At 36.6% G+C, this 19,690-nt stretch overlaps 3 protein-coding genes and 2 long non-coding RNA genes across 5 annotated transcripts; 1 reads left to right on the top strand and 4 right to left on the bottom strand.

Annotated features, from left to right (window-relative positions):
• Positions 1-312: 312 nt before the first annotated feature.
• LOC147565079 (chlorophyll a-b binding protein CP24 10A, chloroplastic-like) lies at positions 313-1,797 on the bottom strand. Its single transcript, XM_086651544.1, has 2 exons — positions 1,480-1,797; positions 313-1,261 (listed from the first exon to the last, which is right to left on the bottom strand). Exons 1-2 carry the CDS (start codon positions 1,704-1,706, stop codon positions 712-714), a joined length of 777 nt encoding a protein of 258 aa, XP_086507670.1. The 5' UTR covers positions 1,707-1,797; the 3' UTR covers positions 313-711.
• A 3,267-nt stretch (positions 1,798-5,064) lies between these two features.
• LOC147565078 (chlorophyll a-b binding protein CP24 10A, chloroplastic) lies at positions 5,065-6,520 on the bottom strand. Its single transcript, XM_086651543.1, has 2 exons — positions 6,011-6,520; positions 5,065-5,807 (listed from the first exon to the last, which is right to left on the bottom strand). Exons 1-2 carry the CDS (start codon positions 6,235-6,237, stop codon positions 5,258-5,260), a joined length of 777 nt encoding a protein of 258 aa, XP_086507669.1. The 5' UTR covers positions 6,238-6,520; the 3' UTR covers positions 5,065-5,257.
• A 149-nt stretch (positions 6,521-6,669) lies between these two features.
• Positions 6,670-8,088, top strand: LOC147565077 (uncharacterized). The gene is made up of 2 exons (XR_015230107.1): positions 6,670-6,857; positions 7,782-8,088. It is a non-coding gene; the product is annotated as an uncharacterized LOC147565077 (long non-coding RNA).
• Positions 8,089-8,331: 243 nt separating this feature from the next.
• Positions 8,332-9,500, bottom strand: LOC147565076 (uncharacterized). Its single transcript, XR_015230106.1, has 2 exons — positions 9,297-9,500; positions 8,332-8,767 (listed from the first exon to the last, which is right to left on the bottom strand). It is a non-coding gene; the product is annotated as an uncharacterized LOC147565076 (long non-coding RNA).
• Positions 9,501-13,869: 4,369 nt separating this feature from the next.
• LOC147565075 (inositol-3-phosphate synthase) lies at positions 13,870-17,770 on the bottom strand. The gene is made up of 10 exons (XM_086651531.1): positions 17,443-17,770; positions 17,191-17,259; positions 16,932-17,067; positions 16,594-16,841; positions 16,276-16,502; positions 15,874-15,989; positions 14,868-15,044; positions 14,577-14,765; positions 14,400-14,462; positions 13,870-14,159 (listed from the first exon to the last, which is right to left on the bottom strand). The coding sequence occupies exons 1-10, from the start codon at positions 17,628-17,630 to the stop codon at positions 14,040-14,042; spliced, it is 1,533 nt and encodes a 510-aa protein (XP_086507657.1). The 5' UTR covers positions 17,631-17,770; the 3' UTR covers positions 13,870-14,039.
• Between the last annotated feature and the right edge of the window lie 1,920 nt (positions 17,771-19,690).

Here is a 19,690-nt window from a genome sequence, read left to right as displayed (position 1 = left end):
GTTGGTACATATGGGTCGGGAAATTTTATGAGCACCGCAAATTGTGTTATACAGACCTCCATAAAACTTGACATGTGGAGACTTTTAACCGCGCCACAGTATTTCAAAACAAGTGGTATATATAAAATTTCCCATGTAGCTATAAAGTCACTAGCCCAATACAAATTTGTCTACAATAGGAAGCCCGATCCAACCCATTCAAATCCAACCTCAAAATGAAGTTTTAAGGGAATACCCACCATGCAACTATGCCCACCCAATTAAAGTTTTCCCTCATCATTAACATATAATATTTGTTCTTATATGGCGGACAAGGGCATATCAAATCAAATTATGTTTCGATATATGGTATAAGAGTTCTGAATGTGTTTTGATACATGAAGCTCACTTTAGTCGAGTGGTTACATATCTCCATTGGAGAGACCAAGGTTCAAATCTTACCATTTCCAGAAGAATTTTTTCGACATGCATATAATTATTCAAATTATTTGGGGTATAGTTGAAAAAGTTAGACGATTCATTTTTTAAGATAAAGGCTCTTAACATAATTATACATATCTTACAAAGATCTATTTCTTGATTGTCTTCCCCCCCATCACATTAATAAGAAAAAGAACCAACAACAAGAAGAAAGAATTTTGAATCTTGGAGGAGAATTTACAAAACTAACCTCCAAAACCCTAATTGTACTCTTTAACATTCTACTTTTTATTACAATCCAAGAACTCCAAGAGGTGTCTTCCCTTGGCCAGCTTCAAAGTAGAAAATAAGCATAGCCAACATTGCTAGCCTTGAATGCTTGATTTCAGCCAACTTAAGTCTTTCTAACTTCTCTTCGTCTGGAATGTAAACACCATCTTTAAGGGTACCCGCGAAAGATAATGGGTCGAAGAATTTTCCTCCAGGGTAACCTTGATCGCCCGTTGCATTAGCGAAATTTTCGGAACTTTTGGACCATGGTGTGGCCCATTCTACAGCTTGAGATTCAGGGTTAAAGAAATCTACCCATCTCTTACTCTCAACCCAACCCATTAAGAGAAGTTGAGTACCCAACAAAGTTCCAAAGGAGAACGGTGCGATTGCACCTGGGTCAGCACCAGCTTCGAACCATGGGATTCCACTCCAAGCTTGACCCACAAATATTCCGAGAACAGCTGCCATTGCCCATCTTCCGTGGATCAGTTCTGCTTCTCGGTACCACTTAAGAAAAGCCGGATCCTTTCCTAGACCCAACAGGTCAAACCCGAAATCTCCCGGTAGTCTGCCATTTTCACAAAATAAAATGTTAAACAAGGAAGGAGATAAAATATTTTATACAACGCTTTTATGTGTGGTTAATAATTTAGACTGTGAGTAATAGTATGACTGCATTCTAAAACTGTGGCAAAACTAGGCAAGAAATTAGTGGTAGAATCTTGGCCGAATGTTTTCTCAAGACTTGTATGTAATGTAGGTAAAAGGAAAGGGAAGATTTCTTACGATCCATCAAGCCATTCTGGGTCGAGGAGATTACCACCGCCTTTAACTGCAGGAATCCAAGATTTCTTTGCAGCTGCAGCAACAATAAGCTTGCGAGGAGCGACGGAAGCGTCACCAATTCTTGCCCCAAGGGTTGAGGAGAGCAAGCTTTGGCTTCTCTTACCTCCTGACAAGAAGGGTGAACCTAATCCATTCAAAACTACAGCAGATTTTGCAGCTACTGCCATCTTTATCCCTTTAGATTTGGGTAATAGGAAGCTCAAAGTTTAGTATAAGAAAGGGATTGAAAGAATGTGTTTGTGGTGCATATGTTCTGTTGGGAATAACACTGACTTTGCCATTTTATGGTAGAGAGAAAATTAGAAAAGTGAAGCCAATGAAATGAAATCCTTTTAGATCTCAGAGATAGATTTCCAACCAATAGGATTTTGAGCTCCATCCATATCTTTCTAGTGACCATACACGTGGCATATATAATTTTGACATTGATAGCACAACTCTCAAGTTGTGGAGCACACAAGCTGGCTACTAGGGACTGATTTAGAGACATGCTCAGAGGGAAAAAGTGTTGCAAAAGCTGAGGCGAATTTTGTAAATCTTCATGTTATATTTAGTGAATTTTAATTGATATATACATATATGAATTCATAAATTAAGTCACATGTTTTAAAATAAAAACAATTGAATGCAAAGTCAGTTTCCTAATATTAAGTTATAAGATCAATATTTAGTTACATTTCAAGTTAAAATCTGTATTAGTTGGGATAATTTAGGAGATGTATCATATGCATTCAGAAATGTATATTTGTCAGCTTTCCAACACTCTGAACGATACATCAAACGGAGTTTTCTAGGAGTTGATTGAAGTTTAGTGTAAGATGTCATAGCAATCTTTAAAGATGATTGAGTTCGAAAATTTCTTGATAGTTCACTTGGTTTCTGCATTAAGTTAATGTTATTAGTATTTTTTAATACTATCTATTAGTTGGAAAGTTGAAGATTTTCGAACAGATGTTTAAGTTTGAGGTTTATCTCAAATCTATACATAGTAGTAAATTTTGTTTATGACAAATCATTTTTCTTTTCAGATAATAACAAGTGAGGGTTAAGTTTGTGGTCATCCAACTCAAAACCAATTGACAATGAGTGGAGAGGGGGACTATTCTCACATGCCCCCTCACGTGTGGTGTGGTTAGCTTAACACGTGTTTTTTTTTGTTTCGAGTGACGTGGAGCACGTGTGGCTTTTAAGCCTATCACGTGTGAGCCTAGCTTTGATACCATGTTAAGTTTGTGATCATCCAACTCAAATCCAATTGGCGATGAGCGGGAAGACCTATACATTATATTCTTGGTTGCTAATAAACCCTTCTCCCATGTGAGACTATTCTCATAGTGAAGAGGGTATGTTTTGCCTCCTTCCAATGTTTCAGATTACTCTCATAAAACTATTTCTTAGAGAATCTCCAATGCAATACTAAAGAAAACTTCTAAAAATCTTGCTTGGCCAATTAGAGATCAGATACTCTATTAGAAAAACTTCTCTAATGGGACACTAAAGAAAACCTCTAAAACCATACTTGGTCAATTGGAGATACTCTATTAGAAAAAGGGTTTTTTAGTATATGACCCCATTTAGCTATATATATTAGGAGTACATCTCTAAAAACATTTTCGTTTAGGCGTTAACCCCCAAATTCCATTATCCCGTCAAATAGCCGTTATGTGAGGGGCGTGTGAGTCACATGCTGGATCTCAGACCAAAATACCCCTGTCCTAATCCCATGGTTAGAAACATTTTTAGTATATGACCCCCATTTATTTAGCTATATTAGGACTACACCCCCGACCAAAATACCACTTGGAACTTCACAACCTATTTCTCAAGTATCTTCTTCCTCTCAGCCATCAACTTCACAACAACTTGCAGTACATAGGGAAGGTTGTCTAACCTACTTTGGGAAACTAACGTGATGAAGGATCTTGATCTAATCCCTCCTTTTTGTAATTGTTGGAACATCATTCCCAGATTGCCCTTCACCCCCTCCAACGGTCGAACTTCTTAAATAAACTTCTAAAAAAAGTAAAAAGATAAGAAACTTTGATGAGATAATAATAGAGTAAGATTCTATTAGTATAGAAATGCTTTGGGTGATGCCTCATCTACAGGTCTAAAGGAATCCACATTATGTCATCCAGAAAATGGATTGATTCTTTCTGATTTCGGACGAATTGATACTATGTAGAACATATATTCTGAATCCGATCAATGGGGTTAATTCTTCAAAAATATTATCATAAAAAATGGAATAGCGTGATTTGAAACATCGGAGCAAAAGGCCCACTTTTATTTCTCTGAATAGAATCCTCTATAAAACCCAAACCCAAGACATGTCATTCACCTTCACTTGAAAATCTTTGGATATCTTGGGAATCAACCAACTAGACCTATTGGTCAGATGTTTAGGCAATCCAAGAACATGATAGGTTTTATACATGGGTTTTATATGTCATGACAGGAATCGGGCGACTAACACTTGCTTTTGCTGCCCAAGATATCCAAAGATTTTCAAGTGAAGGTGAATGACATGTCCTGGGTTTGAATTTTATAGAGGATGAGTTATGACCGTTGGAGGGGGTGAAGGGCAATCAAGGAATGATGTTCCAACAGCTACAAGGGTGGGGGGGGGGGGGGGGGGGGGGGGATTAGACCAAGACCCTTCATCGCGTTAGTTTTCCAAAGTAGGTTAGAAAATCTTCCTTATGTACTCAAGTTGTGAATGTGATGGCTGAGAGGAAGAAGATACTTGAGAAATAGGAGGTTGTGAAGCTCCAGGTGGTATTTTGGTCAGGGTTGTAGTCCTAATATAGCTAAATAAATGGGGTCATATACCAAAAATGTTTCTAATTGTGAGATTAGGATGGGAGTATTTTGGTCCGAGATCGAGCATGTGACTCGCACTCCCCTCACATAACGGCTATTTGACGGAAAAATTGGCTTTGGGAGTTAACGCCTAAACGAAAATATTTTTAAGGGTGTAGTCCTGATTATAGGTAAATAAATGGGGGTCATATACTAAAAAAAACCTTAGAAAAACATATCCATTGGGATACTAAAACGTATATATTGAGTTTTTTATTATAAAATTAATTGAATTGCATTAGTGACCCTTGGATCCCCAAGAGGAATGTAGAGTGTCCTCTTGAGGATAAAATAATTGTTGCCCCCGTAGTTTTAGAGATTTAAGTTGAGTTTGGCATGTTAATTTTTAAAGAAAAACTCTAAAGAAATCATAGGTAGCATTTTAAGTTTTATAGTTTGAGTTTTGGATTAAGTGCTTCATTTTTTTTAAAAAACTTTGCCCCACTTCTCTCATTCTCCATTTTAAAATGCGTTCTGTCTCACTCTCTATCCTTTCTGTATCTTTCTCTCTTATTTGATCTAAACATTTGGTTGAAGATATAAATTCTTTTTACAACACAATATATTGTCCACATTACGCATCATGTTTACGAGATTTTACGAAATTGAACATTTTCACAGCACAATATCAAATGTTGTCATCATCTCTCCAAATCCAAAAAGTTAGAAGACTAATTTGCTCTTGACATAATACATATCTTACAATTCTCTGTCTTGAATGACTTCCCTCCCCATGAACACATTTATAAGAAAAAGAACATACAACCAGAGGAAGGAATTTTGAATCCTGGAGGAGAATTTACATAACCAACCTCCAAAACCCTAATTTTTAGTGTTAAACAACTACTTCATATTTTTACAAGCCAAGAGCTCCAAGAGGTGTCTTCCCTTGGCCAGCTTCAAAGTAAAAAATAAGCATAGCCAACATAGCAAGTCTTGAATGTTTGATCTCAGCCAATTTAAGTCTTTCTAACTTCTCTTCATCTGGAATATAAACACCATCTTTCATCGTACCTGCGAACGATAACGGATCAAAGAATTTACCTCCAGGATAACCTTGATCTCCTGTTGCGTTAGCGAAATTTTCGGAACTTTTGGACCATGGTGTGGCCCATTCCACAGCTTGAGAGTCGGGGTTGAAGAAATCGACCCATCTCTTACTTTCAACCCAACCCATTAAGAGAAGTTGGGTACCCAACAAAGTCCCGAACGAGAATGGTGCGATTGCACCTGGGTCAGCACCAGCTTCGAACCATGGGATTCCACTCCAAGCTTGACCCACAAATATTCCGAGAACAGCTGCCATTGCCCATCTTCCGTGGATCAGTTCAGCTTCTCGGTACCACTTGAGAAAAGCCGGATCCTTTCCCAGACCCAACGGGTCAAACCCGAAATCTCCTGGAAGTCTGCCATTATTATCATATAGACAAAATAAAACATTAAAGAGGGTAGAGAATAACATACTTTAGATGACGCTTTTTTAGGCGTCGTTAACAACTTAAGTGTGACTAATAACATAACTAGTCTAAAACTGTGGCAAAGCCCTGACAAAACCGTGGCAAAATCAGGGCTAAACCGTGAAGGGAAAAAGTAACGAAAGATTTCTTACGAGCCATCAAGCCATTCCGGATCGACAAGATTGCCACCACCTTTAACAGCAGGAATCCAAGACTTCTTTGCGGCTGCAGCAACAATAAGCTTGCGAGGAGCGATGGAAGCGTCACCAATTCTTGCCTCAAGGGTTGAGGAGAGCAAGCTTTGGCTTCTCTTACCTCCTGACAAGAAGGGTGAACCCAATCCGTTCAAAACTACAGCAGATTTTGCAGCTACTGCCATCTCTTTATCTCTCTAGATTTGTGAAAGAAAGTGTGGTATATGAAGTTTAAGTTTAGTGAGGGAAAGGGATTGAAAGATTGTGTTCTGAGGTGTGAATCAAACTAAGTTTGCTACTTTATGGTAGAGTCAGAAAACAAGAGAAGATGAGCCAATGAGAAGAAATCTTTCTAGATCTCAGGATAGATTTCCAACCAATAAGATCTTGAGCTCCACGGCTCCACCAATATCTCTATCAAAAATGATGCTATGCCCGGTGCCAATCCCGGCTGAAACCCGGCCCGCTGAGTTGGCGAGCCAACCGGGCATAGCATTATACGTGGATTAGCAGTTTGGGAGGGATTTGAGATATTTCCTAAATGGTCCCTACAAAATAGTTTAATTACAAAGAGGGGCTTCTATTGAAAAGAGATAAAACATCTCTTTCTAAAACTTGCCTTCTGTTTTTCAGCTGAAACTTAGGGTTTCTTTCTTTTGTTCTTCTTCATCTAAAGTGCGAACCTAAGGGTTTCAATTCCTTCTCATGATCTATCAACTCGATTTATTGATGCAGTTATCTTTCCTCGACTTATTCCCCATTCTAACGCTTTAATCCAAGGGTTTTTCTTCATCATCCAGCGTCGGTAAGAACTCTCTCTCTATATATATATATTTATTACCTCATTTCCAAGTTTTCTCTCTCTCTCTCTCTCTCTCTCTCTCTCTCTCTCTCTCTCTCTCTTTTGTTCGAAAATTTTTCCATAACTTCTACTGTCTACTGTCATACTTCAGTGATTTACCTATTTTATATTAGTGATTATGTTAGGTTACTGATTTGTTGTATTTTCTCATGTTTGTTAGGTTAGATTACTGATTTTCATTAGGTTTCAAATAATTTTGGTCAAATTTTGTCCTACATTGGTTTGGTTTAAGTTCTAATAGGTTCATTTGGCTAAATTTTTCCTAATTTTGGTGAAATTGGTATGAAATATGGTCTAATTGGTCTAAAATAGGTCTAATTAATCTGAAAAAAATGGTCTAATTAGTACAATGGTTCAAATTGGTTCGAATTACATTATTAATTGGTTCAATCATAGATGTATTAAACTCAGGCGAGTCTCAGATGTTGACAAGTCGTAATCATATGTATCAAACTCAAGCGAGACACGAGCAATTGAAGTGAGGGTGGAGGTCGAATATCCCCTCCAACCTCTCTGCTCCCCCAATGGTTAGTTATTCTCAAATTCTGACAGTTAGAAAATATAGTCGTCGACTCATACATAATCTCTTATAAAGCTTGAACAAGACAACAAACTATTATGAAAGACATATATGCTATCATCTAATAAGATGCCATAATTCTCACTCATACAAACTATACTGTTTCATCTTCTAAGACTCGAAAATGTAAACATTGATCTTGAAATTCTTGATATCAACCAGCTCCCAAGCACAAACATCACCTTCAACTAAATGATTGTCTAACACAAGCTGAATCTAGGCTTTTTTTCTTTTGAAGTGTGCTTCGCATTTGTATAATATGTTTCCGCTTGTTTCTATTGTCTCAGAAAATTCTTGGACCTGTTCTTGAAGGGATTCAGTGAATACTTAGTGAGTCGTTTCCTTAGGTTCTTAATTGAAGTATGCAAAGTCGCGGTGGAGAAGGCAGCCATCCAAGCAGGTGCCTTTGGGCGCACTATAGGTGGAGCTGGTCCTACTACAGTTGCGTTACTAATGATAGCGAGGAGGGCGATGAAGAATAATGTGTGATTTGTGATACAAAATGTTTGAATAATTGAGATCAAATGTAATGAAGAGGCTGATTTAATGTCTTGTTTTGTTTACTGAATCAATGAAAAGTTGTTTGGTTTTAAAGAAGCTTTTTAGTTGACAATATTATAATTTTTTAACTCATAAAACAACCTAAGGAACACTCTGAATGTATCACGAAGTTTAGGATGACCCTGACATTTAAAATTCGAGGACTTCCATTTTTTTCTCGAAAGAGTTTGTGCATTAAACCATAACCCTTTTAGGAAGTAAAGACTCTACCGATAAATACATTTAGACTAGTTGTTTCTGTCCATGTCAATCTAAACAAGCAAGAAAGAACAGAACTTGAGTAACTCAAGGTAACTTATACATGGTTATATTTTGAATGTTAAATATCATATAAATGACCACCTGAAGTTTAAAAACTAGTACATAAATTGGTACAATAACTGAAATACATCTGTTAATAAAAATATGCACAAACCAAAAGTAGTTAAAGGTCATCCATCTTTCAAAAGAGAAAAGATAGGAATAAATGTCATGGGCTTCTGTTTACAATATCGCAGCGTCATGGTTTTTCATCGACAACCGACAGGAACCCAGGGAAGCAACTCGCAAAATTTGTGCATAACCTTGTATACTTCGGCTATCAAAGCGAAGAGAATGAAAAGAACTCTTCTTCTGCAATATTTGTACAAACGTTGTATACTTCAGTTAAGAATCTTGGGAAACGACTTGCCGTATATACGCTGAATCCTTCAGGAACAGATCCAAGAATTTCCTGAGACAAAAGAATACAAGCAGAAAAACATTATACAAATGCAAAGCAAACTTCAAAAAGACAAAAGGAACACATGATTGGTTCTCTTTCTTTTACGGAATACATGAGAACACATCACATATTTAACTAATTTGAACCTTTTCAGCCGTAAACTGAACCAATTAATGAAGTAACTTGAACCAATCTGAACCATAGAACTAAATTGAGCCTATTTCACACTAATTAGACCATATTTCACACCAATTTCATCAAAATTTAACCATTTTGAGCATATTTCAGACCAATTTGAGCCTAATTTGAACCAAGGGCAACATTTAGGGAGAAATTGTCGTATTAAAATCTAAGTCAAATTTGAACATATTTCAGACCAATTTCAACCATATGGTTCAATCTTGGGGCAAAGTCTAAGCAAAATCAATAACATGACATATGTAATTACAACAATCTAATGACCTAAAATATAAAACAATCACATTAGAAAATAGAAAAAATTCAAAAGTTTAAATTTGTAGAGAGAGAGATAGAGAACCTGGATCAACTTAAATTAGAGAGAAAGAAGACCTCTTTTTGCCTTTTCAGATGAAGAAGAACCACAACCCAAGACGAGAAAAGTCGAGTTACTTCCATAAATAAATCGAGTTGATAGATTATGAGGAGGAATTGAAACCCTTAGGTTCGCACTTTAGATGAAGAAGAACAAAGGAAAGAAACCCTAAGTTTCAGCTGAAAAAACAGAAGGCAAGTTTTAGAAAGAGATGTTTTATCTTCTTTCAATAGAAGCCCTTCTTTGTATTTAAACTACTTTGTAGGGACCATTTAGGAAATATCTCAAATCCCTCCCAAACTGCTAATCCACGTATAATGCTATGCCCGGTTGGCTCGCCAACTCAGCGGGCCGGGTTTCAGCCGGGATTGGCGCCGGGCATAGCATCATTTTTGTATCTCTATTAGTGACCATACAGGTGGCATATGTTATAGCCTCTACTTTATGTTATAAATTCTACTATTTTTTTTGAGAAATCGACTACGATCAACGTTTGTCATTACACGATATTGATAAATAATTAAGATGTAATAAACACGATAACCGCCTAATTTAAACTAATAATTACGGTCGGTCCTAAGATTTGGGAGGCCCGAAGCGAATTTTATGAATGTGGGCTATACTCGTTTCACCAGAAAAAACATTTGTATATCGAAACTATCTAAATTTTCCCTCCACATAATGAAAGGACATATCACTTATGTTTATAACTTGCAATCTAAATCAAACGATCTGATTTAGTTACTCGGAATCGGCTAGGGTTGGGGGAGATCCCTCGTCTTTATTCGTCGATCTCCCGATGAAGTGTTTCAACAAGTTCGGGACTCGGTTAACTCGGTTTGAGTAAGTAGCTTGTTCAACCTTCCTTTTTCAACCGAAAAAAGTAATAATAAATGATTCTCTAAAAAATGAACCCAAAGAAATTTTAGTTTTGTTTTTTTTTGGTGTTTTTGGTTAGGGTGAGCAACGATCGGTTTTTTTCGTTTTTGGTTCGAGCCGGAGCCGAACCAATAAGTGGCGGTTTGACTAAATCATCGGTCGAAGTCGAAGTCGAGCCGATCATTCGGCCGACCGACAAGATTCGGCTCGGTTGATCGGTTTAACCGAACACAATTTAGAGAAAATGACAAACTAATGTTATTCATTTCATTGGATATACGGAAAATAAAAATTAAGAGTCCATTGTACTTTTCCGCCATTACATATACGGAAAATAAAAATTAAAAATTCATCATACTTTTCAACCATTACAAACAAAAAAAGAAGTAGAAGTGCGAATGCAAAATCTACATTTTTGAGTTACTGACTACGAATGAGTTGTGGTACATAGAACATTAATGAAGACTTACCTCTAAAAACCTTTCAATCAAGTTGAATAGGTTGTGGTTGACGAAGCCGGCAACAACAACTAGGAAGGAGGACAAATTTAGCCTTGGAAGATTTGATTATGGTTTTCCTAATTTTTTCCCTTATTAACTTTACAAAATTATTATTTCCTCTTTCCAAAGAGTTCGGTCGGTACGGTTTGGGCGGTTTATAGAAACCCAAACCGAGGCCAAACCAAGTCGATTTGGGTTGTTCGATTTTTCGGGCGAACCGAATCGAATTGTGGTGGTGGTAGTGGAGGTACAACGTTGGAGGTTTAGTAATCGGGATGGTGGTAGAAGTATCAACTAAAGTAATTAAAAAAATTACAATTTAATGATGTTGGTTGTGATGTTGAAGTTAAGTAATGGTGGTGGTGGAGGTACGATGGAGAGGTTTAGTAATTGTTGTGGCGGTAGTGGAGGTTTTAGTAATCGTGGTGGTGGTAGAAGTTGACTAAAGTAACTTAGGGTCCGTTTGTTATGTGAGAATGTCTGAGTAAGAAAATTCGATTTTTTCTAATAGGTAAGAAAGTCAATTCATTCACATGTGAAATCCAACTTTCAAGTGTTTGGTAAGGTTGTAAGAAAATCTGAGAAAGTGGTTGGGTGCCTTTAAAAAGTCATGCACTCTCCTATTATATACCAATTAATTAACTGAGGGTGCTTCCAGAAAGTTCATCATCATCTTCTTCCTGGTGTAGTAGATGCATAAACTTTCCCAAAAATGGATGCAATGGTTACATATGATGTTGATGATTTCATCTAAAAATTCGTCATCATCTTCTTCCTGTGATGAAGCAAGAAAATTGAAATCTGCAGGGCCAGTCATCTTCTTTAATTTGATCTTCTCCTACTTTCACCAAATAAACCATGAAACTAAATAAACCAATCTCTATATCATACTCGATCACTCCTACTTTCACCAAATAAACCAATCCCTATTTAATTTGATCTTCTCTTTGATTATTTTTTGTGAAATTCCCTGTAAATGAAAGAATCATGTGTAGAATCAGAGGCTATTTCTTCGTTGAATCAGATCCTCTGGTATGATTTGGGCGTTTTTCATTTTCTAGGTCTATAGTGATTTTGTTTCTGTAAATTGGCTTTCTTACATCTTCAAACATATGATCAAAAACAGGAAAACCATGATCTTCCATCATTTGAATCTCTTAAAAACCCTAAGTTCAGAAATCTCACGTTATCATGTCTTTTAATGATGATAAGGCCTGTGATGTATTTCAAAATCGAATTGAGAACACATAAATTGGATCCAGATGTATTAATGATAGAGAAGCCAGATGTTTTAGATGATAGAGAGAGGAAGTGGGAGAAGGAGATATTCCCCGGATGAATGCCAAAAATCATTGGCATCATATCTTGACTTGAAGAATATATTGATGATGAATGTCTTTTAGTTCGAATTTTCCTCTGTGATTGTCTAGCTGCATCTGATTCAAAATCGATATCTAAGATTAGGGTGAAGAACTATAGAGAAGTAATGATAGAGAGAAACAATGAGAGGTGTTATGGGAGAAAGAACTAGTTGCGTGCGGGTCCAGCAGAAGACAGGAGAGAGAGCGTGTTTTCACGAGGGAGAGGATGAGAAAAGGGTTTGACCACGTTTTTTGTGAGAAAATAAAACATCCCTTTTTCCTACTTTTTTTTCCAATGAGAAAGCTATTTTCTTACTCACTGGGTCCATCAAACAGTAGAAAACCGATTTTCTTGTGAAAATGACTTTCTTACTCACATTTTCTCACGTATCAAACGGACCCTTAAAGAAAAAGATAAATTTTAAGAAGAAAAAAATGCCTATGCTTGAGTTTGAACGTGGGTTGTTTCATGTTTGGACTCTCTAACATGCTTTTTACCAATTGAGCTGAATTAAATTGGGCCCCCTTTAATCTTTTCTTTGTAGTCTATGTATGAAGCCTTTTGGCTTTGAGGGCCAAAAACGAGACTTTGCCTGTTTGCACTCCAGGGCCAGCCCTGCTAATAATGAAAGAGGCCTAATGTTAATTTGGATGATAGGACATTTTTATCTACCCAAATTTACAACAAAAATATAAGAACACGAGTTGACGCGGAATGTTAAAAGTTCATAAAATATTATTCAATTATTTTTGGAACACTCTATCTCCTAATTTAGGCTCAGGACTTCAAGCCCATTTTAACCATGTTGGGTAGTCAATAACACCTTGATCCCGTATTTTTGGACATTTTTGACGGTGGGATCGAACAATTCCCTATCTAGGAAGATATTTGAGGCACTTAAAGGGTGTGTATCATTGCGACCCATCCACATTGTGTATATGAACAAAGTAGGCTGGCTGCTGGCTGGGAAGTTAGTTTGAGGCTCCAAACCCAATCCAAAATGCTCCAAAATGCTAAAACATTGATGAATCAAGGGTTTCTCTCTCGAGTGGTTCATGACACGGTTCAAATTGGCGGTTTGAGTAGAGTTTTTCTTGATGAATATGTGCTACCCAATGCCGATATGGCCAAGCCCGGCCAGCCCAATTATTTATCTTTTACCCGATAACCCCTTTTAAAAGTGTCAATTGTGAGCTTTGTGCAAAATATTTTTAATATTGCCCGCTCTGGGTCTGAGTCCTTGCGTGCCTATGGGTACCCCGAGGCTCGCCTAAAGCCAATCCCTATACGAACTAGGCCTATGAGGCCAGTCCAAGGTCTTACGCGCCTATGGTTACCCCGAGCCTAGCCTGGTTCCCTCTCTTATATGAACTACACTTATGAGCTTAGGTCCGAGGCTTTACGTGCCTATGGTAGCTCGAAGCCTAGCCTCGCCTCATTCCTGCTCCTCTATCGACCACACCTATAAGCCCAAAGGCCCTAACAGTTGGCCAGTCTTCATTAGGGGTTCAATTTATGTAGGCACCTCGGATTGCGAGGTCCTCTTCATTTGAGTGAACCACCTTTAGGTACTTAGCCAAGGCTCTCTTTTTTCGATTCTCTAGTTCAAGATCCTCAAACCTTGTTGGGTGCGCGATCCTCGATCCTTGTCGGGTGCGCTTAAATGGGGTGTCTCATCACCAAAAATCACAACCCCATATTGTGAGTAATCGTAAGGTATCGTGATGCGAGTTATCGTGACGTGAGTTGTCGCAATACCTTACTGTATTGTTTGATTCAGCCAAAATAAATTTAGTTCTAAAGAAACGGATACCATATTTGGAATTTGATCTAAAAATTATGCCCCTTCAAAGTTTCATTAACAGAATACACTTCACCAAAAGAAGAACAGAAAAGAACAAGATCAGACTTCTTACTGAAGGGAAGAGAACAGAGATGGATTTCTTAATTGACACAGCTGGAAATCTAGAAAGTGAAATCTTTGATATCATTTGTACTCTAAGATCATGTTGTTCTCAGGAGCCAAACCAACACATGCCCTCATTATGTTCTCTAGCATTGCTCTCTGCTTTGATAGTGCATTCACCACTGGTGTCCCTGGTGGTACCTACAACCCCACATTTCAAACATTATTATATAAATCCCATATTTCAAAACCAATCCACACGAGAACCGACTCAAGTGAATTTCATATTGTTTATGTTTTTATCGTGTCTTTGACTAGTCCGGATAGCCGACTCAAAACAAATTTAGGTTCACTTGATCCAACATAAGATACATCGAAAGTTCAGAGTCCCTTGTCTGAAAAAAAGGAGAAGGAAATACAAGGGAGATAGAAAGCGCTTACAAGTGGAGCCTTGGTGAGATAGCTGAGGATGGTTGCAACCGGATGGAAAGAATGAAACTTCTCCTGTATAAAATAAAAACCGGTTCCAAACATATCCAGTCAGTGAAACGACTACTGATGAAATGAAATAAAACTCTAGTACAGTTAACCGATAGCGCATGTTAGAAAGAAACAAACCTCTCCCTCAGATTTGAGTTGGATTCGTGTGCTGAGCTCGGCAAGAAGGACTAAATCTAAGATAATTGGAGCAGCCAAAAGTGAATCTTCACATGTATTATGCATAACAATAGTACTTTTTCCACCCATGAATATCTCTGAGGTATATTCATCCATTGCTCTCTTACTGTCCCCAACATATGGCACATACTGCATATAATAATCCAAGTTAGTGTCGGAATGCTAACTTGCGGCGTATAAGGTGATGGATCTTAACTTACACTATATGATATAAACAAGCATTAATATTACCTTGATTACAATGACATGGTCAGGATGCTCTCCAGCTTCATAGAGAATACCATTGCTTGACACCATGTCATCGACGACATTACTTTTTGAGATCTCCTTTGATCGAAAAGTTTGAGGCGCACTGAGATTCATCCCGTCGTTGTTTCCGAGATGGTTGTAGCTTACAATTGAAGTTGGCTGGATATGTTCGAAATATTGGAAGATAAATTAAAAGATATAATTATTTTGCTATAAAATATTTTGCAATTAACTTTCATATAATATAAGGTCTTTTGTTGGATCCAATGAATAAAATCAACTTTCTTTATTCATAACAAGTCGTGTGTACATGTCATACAATCAGTTTGACCTTGTCATGGCTTGTCTTAAGACTCCAGTCCCAAAAGGAGATTTCCGTCGTATAGTGTGACAAACCATGTCATGTGAAGCTCACTTTAGTTGAGCATTAACATGTATGTCTTTCCACAGGAGAGACTAAGATTCGAATCTCGTTGTTTCCCAAAAAATACCATGTCATAACATGTGTCCGGCACATGCACCTAAACATCACAGAACTGCACATTAATATGCAGTATTGGCCTATTGGCTTCTACAGTCAGACTACATGATATGAACCTGAGACCTCTACCGTCGCCTCATGTCTAGGGCTCTTAAGCCTTGCACTTCAACATGATAGACAATGTACTAACATAGTAGACCCGCACGTATGAAGCCGTGGGGCCTGAACTCTTATGGCACAATTGGCTCGGTCGGAAAGCATGCGGATATAATGATGAAGCATTTTTTTAAGTTAAAAAAGTACCAAATGGATTTAAAATTTTAATCTCTTTATACTAGTTAAATAAGAAGATTTCCTAGATACCATATAGTATGAAAGAATACTTTTCTATGGCAAGACATTGTGGGAATAAACTATTCAATTAAAAAAATCTAAGTGAAGCCAAAGATTTGTCAGATATTTAAAGGGTAATAATAACAAGGAACAAGTGGATGAAGAAGTACTTGCCTTGATTCCAGCCCCCACAAGGAAATCAACCAATACAGATTTCATCTTAGTTTGACCACTCTTGAAATCATCTCCTCCTATCAAAGTGTTATGCTTCATAGCCAAATCAATCAACCCTGAAAAATAAAATCCAATCACATATACACCCTAGAGAGAATTGGCTTATCTAAATGGTGGCTCTGAATAATTTCAGATATTTGTTTTTGTCTGACTCGTCTGAATGCCCAAGTCATGATGTTTTAACAGTATAGTCATCTTTCACTATTTGAAGTACTTGAAACGACGGTTGTACCGTACCTGTCAGTCTTAAGACGATTTAGATTCAGACGAGTCAGATTAAGGCGAAAAGACAAAGACACCACCTTAAAGAGAAAAAGTAATCTAGAGAGAGAGATGATGAACCTGGAACAAAGGTGTTCTGTGGGCTCCCATTGATGAAAGGAACATTTTCATAAATACAAGCCAAAGCAAACAAAGTTGAAGGAGAAATCTCAGACTCATTTCTTTCCAAAGAACCCAAAAGATTCTCAATATTATCATTTAGTCCAACAATCACATTACTGTATCTTTCGGTGTTTGCAGTCCAAAGTACTACCACTTTATCCACCTTGCTATTCTCCTTAAACTCCCTAAAAAAACACCAAAATTAACTAATTAAACCCTAAATAAGATTGATTAAATCTCTTAATCATAAAATTGATATAATTATTAGTAGTATACCTAATGTCTTTCATGATTTGTTCAACTTGTTCTTTCTTTGTTCCTTTGATTATATTGTTAGCTCTAGATCCTTGATTTGCAGCAATGAAATCAGGATCATAAATTCCAGGAAGAGGAACCATTGATTCCATGTATGGTCTTAATTGCTTCTGCAAATCTATGTCAAAAACTTTAGCTCTTGCCATGGCATCTGCCAAGTTCATGTCACTTATGTCCCATCCTCCTAATACAATATCATCAGGGTTCACCTAAAACACACATACATCAAATACCCATTTTAGAGACATAGATAGATAGACAGAGATGAGATATGATTAGGGTTAATTGTGATTAATTACCAAAGGAAGTAGGCTCTTAAATGGAGCATAAATTTCTTCACCATTAAAAGATCCAACTCTAATTGTTGAAGCTTGAGTTAATGAACCAAAATAGTTAGCTTGTTGTACTTTATCTTTGGTAGCCCAAGAGATTCCTCTATCAAAATCAAAACCCATAAAAAGTAATTCTAAATTAAAATTAGATCCTAATCAAATTTCCCAAATAAGATATCAAAATCTGAAATCAAAATAGAAATCCAAATTTATAAAAGGATCTTACTCTCTGTTTGCAATTAGACCACCAGTAAGAGATGAACCATTATTTCCTCCCCATCCAACAAGCATAACCCTAACAAAATGAAACAAAAATCAACATTAAAATCCAAAGATTTAAAGAAATAAAAACAACCCATTATAATCAAAGATCATCTTAATTAGTAAACCAATAAAAATTAAGAAACAGAGTTAGGGTATGAAAAATAATGATCAATAGAAAATGATATAAGAAATTAGGGTTTTGAAGAATATCTACCCAAGTTTAGGGACCTTGGTCTCTGTCTTGAATTCATATTTAACAGTCTTGGGTTTGACAGTCCATTGATAAGCACCATTTTTGTTCTCATGAACAAGTTCTGTAGTTTCATAATTGTAAACAGAGTGAATCTCATTTTCTGAATACTTCACATTTGGGCTCTCAACCTTGAAATTGTCAATAAACATTTTCACCAAAATTGATCTTACTTTCTCTCTCTCTCTAAAATTGTTTTCTCTGATTGAGATGATTTTCCACCAATGGGTATTTATGTAGTCTATTTATAATCAGAAAAACAGGAAGATAAAATTGGTTCTATTTTTGGTCCGGTTTTTGTGGAACCTGGAATAAGATTAACCTCTGCCATACTAGAACAAATTACGGCCACATGTTTGGTTGAGTTACACGTGTGAGGACTGAATAGAGCGCCAGATGCACATAGAGCTTAAAAAGATATTATCAAAGCATCTATTTACAAAAGGTGCCTCACTTTTTAGACTTAGGTCCCCATTATATAGGTGCATCTCTATTTAACCCATTTTGTCTATAGGCGCTCGAAGCACTCTTCGACTTTTTCTTTTTTTTTTTCTCCAAATTTTTCATCACAATTCTTAGATTTCTTCTTACTTTTTGAAAGGTATCATTTGTAGTTCGTTCGTTGCAGAAAGAGAGTAAAAATAAGCTTCAAAAGATCTCTGTTTCTTATAAAAATCCAGTTCTAAAAATCATAATTTGTTTTAATGATTTTTATCATTTAATTTAATATTCGAAGTTTTTTGAAGTTGTTAAATCACAGAAAAGTGGTTGTCATCATTTTTGGGTTGATTTTGAGTGGTATCGCAGTGATTTGTATGTAGTAATTGATTTTCTCGTATCCAAAAAAAATCTGAATAGATTGGGAGAGCCTAAGTCAAACCTGTGTAGTTTTGATACTTGCAAAGTATGCTTAAACTTATATCTTAATTATTATCTATTTAAGGTGTTATGTTTTAGTCATCACAAACGACCCGTTAAATTGCCAAAAAGTATAGTTCTTTGCTGATGTCCATTTAGTTTCTCCATCATTCTGTAACATCATCTATCTGCAGCTCTATAGGGTTTCAAATCTAACGATCTTCGGTTCTAACGATTAAATCAAAATCTAGGGTTACAGATTCAGTAATGTTTTTTTATTAATTGTATTAATTGTAGTAAATAACACAGAAAAAGTTATCATCTTCTTCTACGTACTAAGTCGACTTCGTACTTCTCCAATAATGTTTCTTTCAGTGCGAAAAAAAAAAACAGTAGTTGTGGTAAATCCATGAAGAGTTACCGGAGATTACAATTTCCACCGAGATTGTTCCGAAGCCACTGTCAAATTATTGGAATAATAAGTTAGATCAATGGAATATGAATCAGATAACCTGAATATTATTATTTTATTTACTTTGTGGAGTCAACCATTTTTGTTTGCACACGGTGTGGACCACCAGGGGAGATGGTTTTCAAAGCCGTTTTTCATTTCTACCCAAAAGTCCCACACTGGATAACTAGAGATACATATGAGTGTTCATAATAGATCGCTTCACAACTTATTGCAAACGCCTAAAAGGAGTAGAAAAGAGTTCCCACACACGTGCTGCAGGCGGATTTGAGGCTTGGGAAATTTATAATAATCTTTTTTTTGCTACCAGGAGTAATTTATTTTACTTTATCTTTTGTTTAACAGAAATTCATGAGATAAACCTTAATACACGATCCTCTCCAAGTGTATATCCGACGCCCCTATCATCTCCTTCACGTTTCTTAGTAGGTTACATATTTCTCTTAGGCTATAAATTCTGATCGAATTCAACAGAGAGCAACACAGAAAAAATTATCATCTTCTTCGAAATACTGAGTCGATTTCTTACTTCCCTAATATTGTTTCCTTCAATGCGAGAAGAAAACAATAACAATTGTAAATCATTGGAGAGTGATCAGAGAATACAATTTATATCGAAGTTGTTCCGAAATCAATTTCCAGACAGTGACCTTTATACGGCGACAAAATCATTTAGATTCAGGATTTCTGATTCATACTCTATTGATCTAGCCTATTATTCCAACACTAGAGTGATCATGTGTAAATTTTAAATTTTATTTGGAGATAAAGGAACAAAACAAGTGACCCAATTTGCTTGTATTTACTCAACAACTTTAAATAAGACATTTGTGTTGTAGAATTAGTAACATGATTTTACCCATGTTGGGTGTAAAATCGGTG

The sequence above is a fragment of the Eschscholzia californica genome, unplaced genomic scaffold (assembly GCF_041429995.1).
Source record: "Eschscholzia californica isolate CP2 unplaced genomic scaffold, dmEscCali1.0.p SCAF_1, whole genome shotgun sequence".
NCBI lineage: Eukaryota > Viridiplantae > Streptophyta > Magnoliopsida > Ranunculales > Papaveraceae > Eschscholzia > Eschscholzia californica.
This window is presented reverse-complemented; position numbering and strand designations above follow the sequence as displayed.

What these genes read in the sequence shown, in the direction of transcription:
- LOC147565078 (XM_086651543.1), bottom strand. Translation starts at nt 6,237, where the DNA reads ATGGCAGTAGCTGCAAAATCTGCTGTAGTTTTGAACGGATTGGGTTCA. An exon ending in CCGGAATGGCTTGATGGCTC is followed by an intron (nt 5,808 to 6,010) that starts GTAAGAAATCTT and finishes TAATAATGGCAG; the next exon opens with ACTTCCAGGAGATTTCGGGT.
- LOC147565075 (XM_086651531.1), bottom strand. Translation starts at nt 17,630, where the DNA reads ATGTTTATTGACAATTTCAAGGTTGAGAGCCCAAATGTGAAGTATTCA. An exon ending in ACCAAGGTCCCTAAACTTGG is followed by an intron (nt 17,260 to 17,442) that starts GTAGATATTCTT and finishes TCATTTTGTTAG; the next exon opens with GGTTATGCTTGTTGGATGGG. An exon ending in ATCTCACCAAGGCTCCACTT is followed by an intron (nt 14,160 to 14,399) that starts GTAAGCGCTTTC and finishes GTGGGGTTGTAG; the next exon opens with GTACCACCAGGGACACCAGT.
- LOC147565079 (XM_086651544.1), bottom strand. Translation starts at nt 1,706, where the DNA reads ATGGCAGTAGCTGCAAAATCTGCTGTAGTTTTGAATGGATTAGGTTCA. An exon ending in CCAGAATGGCTTGATGGATC is followed by an intron (nt 1,262 to 1,479) that starts GTAAGAAATCTT and finishes TGAAAATGGCAG; the next exon opens with ACTACCGGGAGATTTCGGGT.